At 36.3% G+C, this 13,795-nt stretch overlaps 1 protein-coding gene across 1 annotated transcript; it reads right to left on the minus strand.

Annotated features, from left to right (window-relative positions):
• Window positions 1–8,733: 8,733 nt before the first annotated feature.
• On the minus strand, window positions 8,734–13,526 carry LOC104227032 (mitotic checkpoint protein BUB3.1). Its single transcript, XM_009779161.2, has 9 exons — window positions 13,216–13,526; window positions 12,925–13,055; window positions 12,464–12,546; window positions 11,666–11,932; window positions 10,814–10,889; window positions 9,957–10,037; window positions 9,322–9,400; window positions 9,134–9,234; window positions 8,734–9,026 (listed from the first exon to the last, which is right to left on the minus strand). Exons 1-9 carry the CDS (start codon window positions 13,330–13,332, stop codon window positions 8,939–8,941), a joined length of 1,023 nt encoding a protein of 340 aa, XP_009777463.1. The 5' UTR covers window positions 13,333–13,526; the 3' UTR covers window positions 8,734–8,938.
• Window positions 13,527–13,795: the final 269 nt, after the last annotated feature.

The following is a 13,795-nucleotide window of genomic DNA, read 5'->3' on the forward strand; positions in this document are numbered from 1 at the left end:
TAGAACTGAAATGTATTCCCGCATTTTACTGGTGGGCGACCTAGAACTGAAATGTATTCCCGCATTCTACTGGTGGGCGACCTAGAACTGAAATGTATTCCCGCATTTTACTGGTGGGCGACCTAGAACTGAAATGTATTCCCGCATTCTACTGGTGGGCGACCTAGAACTGAAATGTATTCCCGCATTTTACTGGTGGGCGACCTAGAACTGAAAGTAAAAGGACAGAAATGTATGCCTCTATTATATGGGCGGGCTCCCAACTTCAATGCTAACTTAGGAGGAAATGCGTCTCCTATGGGTAAACTAAACTAGGAGGAAATGCGTCTCCTATGGGTAAAAGTAAATTTAGGAGGAAATACGTCTCATATGGGCAAACTAAACTTAGGAGGAAATGTGTCTCCTATGGGTAAACTAAACTTAGGAGGAAATGCGTCTCCTATGGGTAAACTAAACTTAGGAGGAAATGCGTCTCCTGTGGGTAAAACTAAACTTAGGAGGAAATGCGTCTCCTGTGGGTAAAAGTAAATTTAGGAGGAAATGCGTCTCCTATGGGTAAACTAAACTTAGGAGGAAATGCGTCTTCTATGGGTAAACTAAACTTAGGAGGAAATGCGTCTCCTATGGGTAAAAGTAAATTTAGGAGGAAATGCGTCTCCTATGGGTAAACTAAACTTAGGAGGAAATGCGTCTCCTATGGGTAAACTAAACTTAGGAGGAAATGCGTCTCCTATGGGTAAACTAAACTTAGGAGGAAATGCGTCTCCTATGGGTAAAACTAAACTTAGGAGGAAATGCGTCTCCTATGGGTGAAACTAACTTAGGAAGTGCGTCTCCTATTGGCAGAACTAGACTTAGGAAGTGCGTCTCCTATTGGCAAAGGCGTGGAATGTATTCCCTTGTTATACAGGTGGGCGCCTAAAATATGCAATGGACAGACAAGAAAAGTATTCCTTTCGTTATTCAGGTGGGCGCCTGGCTTCAACAACAACTTTGAAAATAAAATCCTATTCGAGGGCGGATGAACCCAAAATATCCTATTCGAGGGCGGATGAACCCAAAATATCCTATTCGAGGGCGGATGAACCCAAAATATCCTATTCGAGGGCGGATGAACCCAAAATATCCTATTCGAGGGCAGATGAACCCAAAATATCCTATTCGAGGGCGGATGAACCCAAAATATCCTATTCAAGGGCGGATGAACCCAAAATATCCTATTTGAGGGCGGATGAACCCAAAATATCCTTAAGACTTGAAAATGTCTTACCTCGAATACTTGCTGGGGATAACACTGTTGGGGAATTATTTACTTACCTGTTGGGGGGTAAAATGTTATCAGTTGGGGATAACGCTGTCGAGGATAACACTGTTGGGGGATTCTGATTCTTTCAGAACTAGTGCTTCACTGAGCTCAAGTTTCATCCCTTTGCTGGGGAACAACTTCCTCCATAGAACTTATTATGTTGGGGGCAACACTGGTTCTAAGACCACTTCCCTTGAGACTGGCGTTATCTTTATTCTTTCCCGCATGGGTACCTGACTTCCAGAAAATTTTCTAAGCGGAAGGAAAATTTTCTGCCCCAGTTTGATAATATCCCTTGCGGCATGCATTTCTGGCATCAATGCCATTTCCTTTACCTGTTTCAAATCAAACAAAATTTGTTAGTTTAAAACATGGTGGTTGGTTGTGATACCCCTACTGGGATGGCTTTTCCCTTTCTCCTTCCTTGCTCTGTGTTCCACAGCTTGTTGGGGATGATATTATGTGCTGGGGATAATCCCTTCCTGCTGGGGATATCCGTCTTCTTTTGTGACATAACTCGGAAGCTGACATTTCCCCGACCTTTTAGTCCTAGTATGAATTTCCCAAATCATGCTCATTGCTCTCCTTGATTTGCCCACTGGCTTTGGCCTTGAGGTTTATAACTTTGGTTTTGGCAAGGATATCCCTTTTGACACTCGTCAATCCTTTTGTCAATTCCCTTTTGCTGGGGATATTTTCTTGACACTGGCCTCGCGCTTGTTCCTCGCTGACTACACCATTTGGATGCACTAGTCAGATCTCATTTTGTATAATTGGGAAGCTGATGACATATTTTGAAGTCAATTCACACTTGTTATGACCAGACAGACTCTATTGGGGAGTTTTTCTATGAAAGGAGAAAGATAAAAGAAACAAAATAAAAGACAAAGGAAATGATGACTCTTTTACAAAAGAAACTATAAATAAAAACCTATCAAACGCAGATACCGACTCTAATGGCCATGACATGCGTATGTGGCCTATCCTCTACCGTCAATCATCTTTCAAGATCTTCAATTGGCGATTCCCCATTGGATTCTTAATCTTATTCGACTTGTAGTGCCCAAAGGGTTTTCACTATCAAGTCTCTCTCATTTTTTGTTCTTCTCTCAGCTTTCATCGCCTTATGGTGCCTGTGAAGGTTTTCACCGATATGACTCTCTCATTTGTATCACTTTCCAGCTGGGGATTTGGAGTGTTGCCGGTATGACTCTCTCTGCTGGAGATTAGAGTCCTTTCTGCTGTGGAACAGAATGTTATGTTCGCCGGTAAGACTCTCATTTGTCTGACTTGGCATCTTTTGAAGACTGGTCAGAAGGTCTTTCTTTGGACCGTAATGTGGGTTTTGGATAGGGCTAGAAAAAAAAGGGTATTAAAGGCTCAAAAATGCATTAATTCTGGGTTATTAGTTACAACTTTCGGAACTAGATTTATTTACCACAAACGCAACTTTTGCCCCAGTTTCTTGCTTGGGGATATTTTACTTGATTGATTTATATTTTTTCAAAACTATGACCGAGCCGTGAAGCGCCTACGTATCCTCTTTGAGGAATCAGGTCAAACGTAGTTCCCAATTCCTCTTTTTTCATTTGACTTTCTTTTTTTTTTTATCACTTTTCTTTTCTTTTCTTTTTCGTTTTGTTGTTTTCTTTTCTTCTTTTTTTTTTCTTCCTTTTTTTTCATGTTTTCATGCCATGCTCGCGTTTTCTAGTCGTTTTTACTGATTCCGAACGAGGGGTATGAAAGAAAAATAAGTAAGGCTCAAAAAGGGGTAACGAAGGATAAAGTGTTTAGGTAGCAGAACAAAATGCCTTCGTCATTCCAGTCTTCAAAACATGCCAAATGCAAACAACACAACAAACAATAGATTTATAGTCTCTTCCGACGGTGCTGGGCTTGACAATTATGTTAAACATTTGCTTTTCCCTTTGTTATTTCTAAAACATCGTTGGGCGACACTCTCATTATCATGAATGACCCTCACGCCAATTTGGCGGATGGTTTAGATTTTTAGGGTTTTCTTCTCTTATTTTTTTTTTTGTTTTTGTTTTGTAAAAATGAAAGACAAATGGGGTTTGAGTCTTTTGGGTTATGGACTGGGTCGACCCAGTTCGAAATGGACTGGGTCGTAGGGAAGATTGGGCCAATTTTTGGGCCTGTGGCTTGAAATTGAAGAAGAGGCCTAATTCCGACTTTCTTTATATTTTTGCTTTCTTTTCTTCTTTTATTTCTCTAAAACTAAATTATAAAAATACTTAAACTATTATTAAGAATTAAATTAAGTTATAAAAGCGCAAATTAACTCCCAATAACAATTAACGCACAATTAAGTATTAATTAAGCATAAAATTGTATATTTGGACATTAAATGCTAAAAATGCAAACGATGCTTATTTTTGTAATTTTTTAATTTTTGTAAAACAAATTTAATTACTAACAACTATAGAATTAAATCCTACATGCAAAATGCGACATATTTTTGTATTTTTTATTAATTTATCAAATAAACACGCACAGACAAATACAAATAATTATTCAAAATATCACAAAATATCACAAAATTGCACACCAAAGAAAAATCATTTTATTTTTGGATTTTTTGGGAGTAATTCTCATATAGGGCTAAAATCACGTGCTTACAACATATATGCATGCTCCGATAGAATTGGAGAAATTGGGATCGGAGAGAACATAGGTGATGTGGGTGAGAGAAATTTTGAGATTTAGCATCGTGTTTTTTGGGAATGGGGGAAGAGAATGGCATGTATCAAAGTAGAGAGAGAAAGAAAATAGTGTAACTTAATAGCGTATTTAGTGGCTTAGGGTTAAGAGGTAACCAAAATTAGATATTTTGCTATAAACATTAAAATGTATCTATAGAATATAATTTTTTTAAAAGGTATTTATTTAAAATAAATAAGGTGTTAACCTTTGTTATTGGGGGTAAAAATTCCTTCTTTAAAATCATGTTCAGTCAAATATTACCATATAAAATGACACTACTAGAAAACTGCCAAAAAACGTCCAGGAATACTGATCGAAAATAGTCAAAAATCTTGAAAAATCGACTACTTTCCGACCGACTTTAATCCGTCCAAATAAGGTTGGTTGGTAACGAGTAGTGACTGAAGTCGGTCGCAAATTCCGGTCGATAGTGGTCGGTTTATTCAACCAAAAATTGACCAAATTAACTGACACATGTTCTAGAAAAACTAAAGATACCGAACGAAGGATGTCGGTATATTGAAAAATAATTTTGATTTATTTTTTAATTTAGTGACCGATATCGGTCGATATATTAATTTTACATCTTATTTGAAAATGAAATACCGACCGAAATCGGTCGGTAAATTTTTAGTCCTGGAGATTTCACGTTGCAGATACCGACCAATCTCGGTTGGTATTTTAATTTTTTGGGATTTTAATATTGAAATTTCTTACTGATTTCGATCGGTATGCGATCCAGAATACTGCTGATTTTAAGCTACAATACCTACCAATAACAACCTATAATGGCAGCATTGCATTGATGTCATTCAACCACATCCAATAACAACAATAACAATAATAAAATAATTTAATAATAAAACAATTCAATAACAATACAATATCAACAACATTTATAGAGTTGCAACAGTTCCAACAAACTATTCACAAGTTCAAGAGAGAGTGTTTTCAATAGCATGTGTCTCACCAATATATTTGAATTCTTTCACCTATATGGTTTATCCATTATCTTTCTACTTTTTAATTGAACCCGATACATATGGTTTGTTTAAAATAAAATAAAAAATTAAGTGCTTGGTTCAGGACTTAGAGTTTAAACATGATCGGGTTTCTCTCTGTATAGTTTGGAGCAAACGCAAATTACTTGGCAAAAGCAATACAGCAAAGGGTGCAAACTGCCACCACTCCAACTCATCGACAACTCTTGATTTCTTTTTCACTTAGTACAATTGGCTTATCATTTGTGGCAATTATCATGAGAATAAACCACTTGGTACCTAGCCAACTCACCCACTTCACTCAAAAGAAGGAAAAAACACATACAATAGTTGGTATTACTCTTTTCTAAAGTTCAGTATTGACAATAATAATTATAATTATAATATGATCTATCTCAATTTACAAACAATGATATAATCAATATTTAGGCGAAATTGTGATTTCTTTGTTGTTTTCACCTCAATTCCTTTGTATAATTAACATAGTACTGTACTTGATTTCTAACTTAATTACTTCAAATTAATGTGACATGACCGCGACTCCTAAAATGAAGGTAAAAACGTTTATCACGTAAGTCGACCCCTGAATCAACTGAATCTGTTCCTTAACTGATTACAAACACGTGGTGTATCAAACTATTGGAATAATATAAAAAATTAAAAAGGAAAAAATCCTTTAAAATGTGGAAGTTACGTGACTCATTAGTGTATGACTCAGGGACTTCAATAGTAGTAGGTAGTGTTTATCCATTCAAATATAATTCTTATCCCCTTATAATTATTAACCCAGAAATATTAAACCCTTTGAATTTCACTTTTGCAAATAAACTAGAAGATATCACAAATAGCAGATGTTTTACCAATTGAGTTTCTCGTTCAACTCCAATACTGAAAGGGATACAACAAAAAAGCAAAGCTAATTGCGTGAGCTCTGAATCAGCAAAGAGTAGTATACGGCATATTTACTCATACACCAGATATACACTTCACCAAGATTGGAATACAGTATAAGGAATCCCTTTTGCCCTTCTCAACTCATTCCTTTACACAATTGAATTCCCTCCTTGCCATTCACTTTATTCTATTTTCTCTTGCTTTACTTTCTTTTTTCGAATAATTTGTATCGTGTTAATTTGTATGCACCTTGACTATTTCATCGATATCATTTACTTTCACTAACACATTTTTCAGGTCACTCTGCATTTTATTTTTTTCACTGAGCAAGTACGTAGTTCTAAGATATTAATTAAGTTAATATGTGTAATACCATATATGCACCGACTGGATATGAACTTAACAAATACTTGTATAGTTACGTACCTTTAACATACCCTAGCTACTAAGCTAGGCTGTTAAGATAATTATTTAAATCGATATCTTATGTGTAGTATTAGTTTGGCTTTTAGCTATTTCTGTAAGATGTGTACATTTCGTTTCTTGCATCGGGAATTACTGACTGATTCCCGGGGAAAAGGTAAACAAAAGTAAAGTTAATGACTTGTCAGAATGCGAGAACAAAAGAGTTGCGTTTCTAAGTTTTAGACGTATTTATCATGTGTTTATTATTAAGATTTCATTCACCGAATCGCTGGTGTATTAATTGGTTAATTTGACCCTATTGTTTTCCGTACTATAGCCAGTAATTCTCAACAAATGACATGAATCTTTCATTTGTTTGTCCGAATTAACTGAATGAGTAGTTAATGGCAGTCTTTCGTGGTTCTTTTTAAGCGTAATTATAGTAGTAATTCTGAACATGGACTCAAATTGTAAGTTGCTTAACATTATTGGCTTTCCCGGTTATTCCTTTCTGTACTGTATTGTTAAAACAACAACTTGTTAGCAAGGATAAGCACTCTTGATAATTTCTTTTCCCTACCCCACTATATTAATTCCGTAGGGGGAGTCAATTCCATTAAGATGAAAGTAACTTTGACTCCTTGAGTAAACTTTGGGCCTTTGCCTGTCAAGGCCCAAGGGTATAGGTAGCAAATGTGCAAGGCCACCAAATCAATCTAGAATTGCAGCCAATTCTATCTAAATTCACAAATTAATCATGGGGCTCAAAATTTTGGGTCAGCAATAGTGGAAGTTTACTTTCTGTTGTAGCAGGGAAATTTTAATTTGTGTCTTATATAACTGACACTAGTTGTATGAGACATTTTTTTTTGTCTCACAGTTTTGTCGACCCAGATTTTTGTAAACCCAGAAGTGTAAGATTGGGGTCCACAAATTTGTGAGACAAAAAAGACCCTCACACAACTAATCAAGCCCCCGTTTCATTTGTCAATGATAAGCACATATCATGAGTCTCAAATATCCCAGCAAAGTCTCTGCCTTCGTCCTCATCAATCACCCTGCAAGAAAGAGTATTTTGAACTAGGGCTGTGCACGGATCGGATTTAGTACATTTCGGCTTTCGGATTTCAGATTCTAGAAAATGCAATTCCATTTAAATTATATTGGATCGGATCGGATTTTAAAGTTTGGATCGGATCGGGTTTCATATTGTATTATGCCTCAAAATTGCAAACTAATATGTATATTTTCTTTGTAAAAGAGGCAATACATTAAGAAAAATTCATGTTTATGCAATTATGAGAGTATTATGGTGCCAATATAGCTAAATCTAGCCATTGTAAAGGTAATAACTTGGAGAAAAATGTAAAGAAAGTACTGACTATCCGAAATTAAAGTGTAGTATTTATACATTGCCTAATAATTTCGGATTTCGAATTTCAGATCGGATCGGATTATAATATACCAATACGCATCCGATCCGAAATCCGAAATTTTAATAAACACAATCCGAAATCCGATCCAATCCGAAATTGAATGGATCGGTTCGGATTTCGAATATCCGATCCGAATGAACAATCCTACTTTGAACTCAACAAGCAACAAAGAAAGGGTGAACGCATTTGAGAAACGAGTATGTTTTCTATATTCTTTTACATCTTGCATACTCTTCCTTCATGTTTCTCACGATGATATTGGTGACCAGAACTATTGACGAGATACTTGCCCAGCCTAGAGGTACGAGTAGAGCTGCTGTACCAGGTGCTCAAGCAGCTTCGTCTGGGTTTTGGTGACTGAAATGTTAGTGACCATGCTGGGGAATATATTTTTTTTTTTTTAAAAAAAAAGCTTTTCCAATATACTTTATGAATGAAAGGCTGTTAACCCGGGCTTTGGTTGTATCCCAAAAGCTAAAGAAAAATCTCTAAGCAACCTGGCTTGAGCTTGAAGATAATGGAAGTTTTCAGATACTGTACGCAGGTTTATGAAAAGCAATGTCCAGAATGCAGATGGGCTGTACTAGTGAGATCACTTGATATGAATGTATACCACGCATTATGAAAAGCAATGTCCACTGGATAATTCAAGGTTTCCACTGGATGGCACTTCCAATATTTAGGTTTATGCGCTCTTAAAGTTACATGCAACATTGACCTGCTCTTTCCCACTGTAGTCCTTTGATTTTTTAGCGTCGCAAGAATGTATTCTCTGAACTGGCATTCAATCCTGATATAGATGTTTCTCAAAAATAAAAGCTATGCGCACAGCAATTTGGGTAACAAATATAGGTTGATAGTCAAAATCTGTTCCCATTCCTGGACTATTTGAACCCAGAGCGGTTTAGAAACAAAGGCCATTACGCCTATTGCTCTATTTTCCAGATTTAGGATCAACACAAGCGGGTCAGCAAATGAGACTACGGAGTCGAAAAGGTACAATTGCTAACTGGATAATTACAAATTTATAACTGTTCTCCAGAATTTCCCGCTAGAGAAATGAGTCCTGGAAGTCAAATTGAAATATTAAGTACATAAGAGTTTTTTTGTTTTCTAAAGTATGATAAACTAGTCAACTCGAGAGGATCGAGGAGGAGCTTCTGAAATAGTTTTCAAGTGGTAGGATTCGGCAAAACCTTTGGCTTTGGCTTCACTTCAACTTCATTTACGCTGCGGACAATTATGGCATCTGGCTCGTGGCTGCAAGGGTAAATCGTAGTTTAAGTCTTAATGGCTAAGTGAAATATGGAGTAACGAGTTAAAAAATTTCACAATAAAAGAGCCTGATAAGATGAGTTCATCCTTACGGCTTTTCTCCCTCTTCAAATGTATAACTTGATGCTACAGCCAAGAGTCTACCATCTCTGCTAAATGACAATGCTGCAATGCTTGAAGGATATTTAGGGTACTGCAGTTGGACCAGTAAAGACAATCAGCATATCAGTTAGTCAGATACAGAGTGATAGAGATCAAAAGCATGTTAACAATTATTTACCTGATACAATCTCTTTTTGTTATTACCATCCCAGACATTAACATAACCATCACAACCCCCAGTGGCGAAAGTACCATAGCTGCAGTTCACATGCAAAGGGTTAGCCAAGAATATTATGACAAAGTCAACAGCGTGGAATCAAAAGCATGTATCGCTCATCAAAATGTCGACGAACCAAACAAACAAACTCAAGGAAATTTATTTTCACAAAACAGGAAGTAATCAAATTCGAAATTACCAGATAGAACATGAAATGTTAGTAATAACAGACAACATTGCTGAAGTACTTAGTTAGCTACTCCAGTACAGAGGTTAATTGTAAAACTTCAGATATTTTAGGTAGACTGCTTATTCAGAAATTTCATAATTGAAGGCAGTGATGGTTCAGATGAGATTTATCATAAGAAGCATCAGCCATTGTTCAGTCTCAAGCATGCTAATAAAAACAATTTCATCTCTACTTTCATTAAGAAGCTTGGTCCACTGGAGAAAGTATACATACATGTAGTTCTCCACTTTCTATGCAGGTATTTGTCAATATATTTCAAAATAATATTAAATGCATTTGCTGAATGTGAAATGATTCCATTTATTTCCACAGGAATAATTAAAGTTGAGGCAAAGTTGGAACTCACATTGGGTGAAACGCAATTGCATTTACAGGGTAGACTATGTCCCTTCCAGCTTCAGTTTTCCGATGACATTTAAATGCATATCTGCACAGAAAATCATTATATATCAGTAAATGCCAAACAGTGACAAATTATCCGCCTAGTTCACTGCAGAATCGCCTCATATCCACAGGTTTTGGAAAAACATTGGTGCATGGTTCACCATTTTTATTTCCAATTTCAGGAAAGACTAAATGTCTGTGCCTCGTCATTCAACCGTTTGAACATACAAATGGCCACATAAAAATTCATACTATCTTAGAAGAAGAAAGCATTACAGCAGAAGTAACAACACATGAAGGTTTCTATTTCCCGTTCAATTTCCCTCGACTGCAGAATGGAACTCTGTTTGTACAGACTGGGGCATGGTTCACCATTTTTATTTTCAATTTCAGGATGACTGGGTGTCTGAGTCTCGTCAACCTTTGAATATACAAGTGGCCACATAAAAATTCACTGTTTATTGATAACGTAATGAATGGCCACATAAAAATTCATATCTTAGAAGAAGAAACAATACAGCAAAAGTAAAAACATGTGAAGGTTTTATTTCCCATTCAATTTCCCGTGATAGTAGAATGGATCTCTGTGGTAAAAATTCTCTTCTATAGCTTCTTTCTATTTGGTAGCGGAGACAGGTGTCAATTTCTAAATTAACACCTTTTTTAATTCTATGTTTTAGGTATAAAGTGCCAACTAGAATATGCAACTACACAGGTTTAGGAATGTTGGTAAGTGCCAAGAAAAACCAAGAAAACTAAAATAGCGATCTCTTGAAAAGAATTACAATATGGATAAAGATTGTTAGGAAAAGTACATACTTCTTCGACTGACCGGCCTCAGAGAGATCAAAAAATTCCATCGCTACCCGGCCTTCAACAGAACTTAGAGCATAACCTGCAAATTCCTCTTACAGTGAGAACGGCTAGGCAATGCATCAAAGATATTAGAAAATCGATGATAACACAAATCTTAAACTGAATCTAATTTTGTGTCGAAGCTCTAGCATTCAATAACCAACGAGTTAATTTCTTAATGCCAAAGATTTACAACAAAACTTCAGCTGCCATTAAGTATGCTTCAAATATTCAATACTATTCATTATGGAAGACTTCAGAGATTATTTATGCATCATTACGCTTTACATACAAATAGCAATGTAAATATGTTTCCGTGATAAATTTCATTTAGGATTCTCCAGACGTTTAGTTGACTGAATCAGATTAGCTCATTTACGAAGAACACCAGATATTTCGGAACTGCAAGTATAGATGAGTGATTTACAGTTGAAGCCTCACAGAGCTATAATAATTTTATTGACTACTAAGATCAAGAAAACACAATAATTGATACATCTAGTGCCTGTTCATTAATTTGACTTGAAAATCTTAAACAACAGAAGGAGGACTTTAATTAGTCACCTTGAATTGAAGATGTTCTGCATTCCTTTCTATTGTCGTACGAAATACAGCTTATGAAACAGATTCAATGGGTTTCCATTTTTCCTTTCACTAATTTAATTCAAAAAAGGTCCTTGACATCAAGGCATTACTTGAAAATTTTGAGTTGTGTTAATTGATAATCGAGTCAAAATATGCAGAAACTGGACAGAGTCCAATATTGAACCACTAGAGTTCCACAAGAGAGCAGAAAATAGAGACTAAGAAATAAACCTGTTCCGTTGGGATAACATCGCACACATCTCGTTTGATATTTCAAGGAAGATTCCCTGCGTTGTTCAGGTTGAGACATGTTCCGCAAGTCATAGACATTTACATGTCTTCCAGCAGTTGCTACTACTAAACGGTTCCCAACAAGGGAAAGAGAATAAACACGCTCTGGTTGTGTATACGTTCCAACAAGAGTACGTTCCTGTCCACTTGCACCTCTAGGATCCCAGCATTTCAAGGTTTTGTCCCAGCTGCCAGTTATCACTTGTCCTGCACCACAGAAGAAAGTCACATAATTCTATTGGATTTGAAAGTGTACTGACTGTGAGTTGAAATAATAGAACACCACGTTGAGAGTTCCAATCAACATTTTATAGGATTCACACAGTCATCATGGACTAAGACTCATGGTTTGGACCATATTATACTAAGTAATGCATGAGAATGAGATTGACATTTGACCTCAACAGTGACAGATGTAAAATATGCATTAGTATGAGCGAGAATGATATTTTACAGGAACTTCTACAAAGTCACAAATGGATTGTCACGTATAAAATGTTTGACATTTCAGCTGAAATACAACATGGCAAAAAAAGAGTCCAAGCAAATGAACTGCTTAAGAAATTCACACAGAAAGTAAATAATGGTTCAGAGTTCTATTTCGTAGCTTTACAACGTGGAACATAACATTCAACGCATTCAGATGTATAAGAATTGACTTGGAGAAAAATAAGCAACAATAAGAAACTTAGACAGCCAATCAGAAATTCTACAAGTGTCACGAGTATCTAAACTGACCAGTTGCATATGAGTAATCAATGCAGCGAACTGGTGCATCATGCCTTCCCAGGATATCCTCTCTTCCATAGTTGAACACAAGCCTAAAGTAGGGGAAAACATTTTCAACTGGTCAATGTCAAAATACTAGTAAATAAGAAATAACATTAAATATATGAGTGTACAATGACTAATTCTCAAACTACGATATCCATTTACGACCTTCGCACAAAATGATGATAATTATCATCAGGAAGTCATTTGAAAATGAAAAGGTCATATCCATCATCTAATTTCCAACATTATCACAGTTTTTCATCTCCTAATTATTTTCACCAACCAGAGAACCTAAAAATTAGCATAGAGCACTGAATCAAAGAAAAAGGCAATAGAGTACTATTCCAATTCGTCTAACCAGGATAATGCAGCAATGCACCGAATCCACACACTAGGTTAAATAAAAAATCACAACATCAAATTACCTTCTAACGGTATTATCAGCACTAGCACTGAATCCAGATGAATCATCGTGGAAGCAACAATCGAGCACTGGACCTCCGTGCATGAACTCTCCTCTCAACGCATTCGCACTCGCATCGTACAAACGAACCGTCTAACAAAACGCAAAGCAACTAAACTTAAAAAATCACACTAAAACAAACTAAGATCTAATAACCAAAAAAAAATAAATAGATAAAAATTAGAAATCGAATGAATTAGTCGAAATTTATGTCAAATGAGCTTAGGGATACAGAAAAGGGAGAGTGAATAACCTTATCCCAAGAGGAAACTAAAAGGTGATCGCTGTGATTGGAGAAACGGAGGTTGGATATGCCGTCCTTGGGCGGGCTTGCGAGCTCTCTTCCGGCAGACTGCGGCACCGCCGTCATGATATCGCTGTCGTTTGCTGATTTAAAAGAGAGGTAGAGGTTGCGAGAGCGTATGGAGTGTGTGACTAGGGTTTCACAGAGAGTGGAGGGAGGGGGAGAGAGAGTTTTTGAAAAATGAAAAAGTCACATGAATGCTTCCAGATTTTGAATTCAAATTGGGGCCAGATTGGGAGTAAGGAGTACTGATTGTTTTGGGGTTTTTAAATTTTGGCAAAAGAATTTTATAGAGCTTAAAAAGCGGGGTAGGGCCTAACGTCTTTTCCGTTTTGCTGCACTAGAGGAACTGAAGTACTCAAACGTGTCAAACACCAAAATATTTAATTTTGTTATTAGTTGGTAATTGAAAATTAGTCAAACAATCTGCTTGACTTGAAGGTTTTGCAATGTACTCCTAACCTACCATTTTAAAAAAAAAAAAAAAAAACTAGCAAAACAAACATGGCCATTTTAAATTTCTAAAAAA

This window comes from Nicotiana sylvestris, chromosome 1 (assembly GCF_000393655.2).
Source record: "Nicotiana sylvestris chromosome 1, ASM39365v2, whole genome shotgun sequence".
Taxonomy (NCBI): Eukaryota; Viridiplantae; Streptophyta; class Magnoliopsida; order Solanales; family Solanaceae; genus Nicotiana; species Nicotiana sylvestris.

Coding starts and splice junctions, on each gene's coding strand:
- LOC104227032 (XM_009779161.2), bottom strand. CDS start 13,332: ATGACGGCGGTGCCGCAGTCTGCCGGAAGAGAGCTCGCAAGCCCGCCC. Junction 10,890..11,665: donor ATGTTATCCCAACGGAACAG/GTTTATTTCTTA, acceptor AGGAATTTGCAG/GTTATGCTCTAAGTTCTGTT. Junction 9,027..9,133: donor TTTGAAGAGGGAGAAAAGCC/GTAAGGATGAAC, acceptor TTACCCTTGCAG/CCACGAGCCAGATGCCATAA.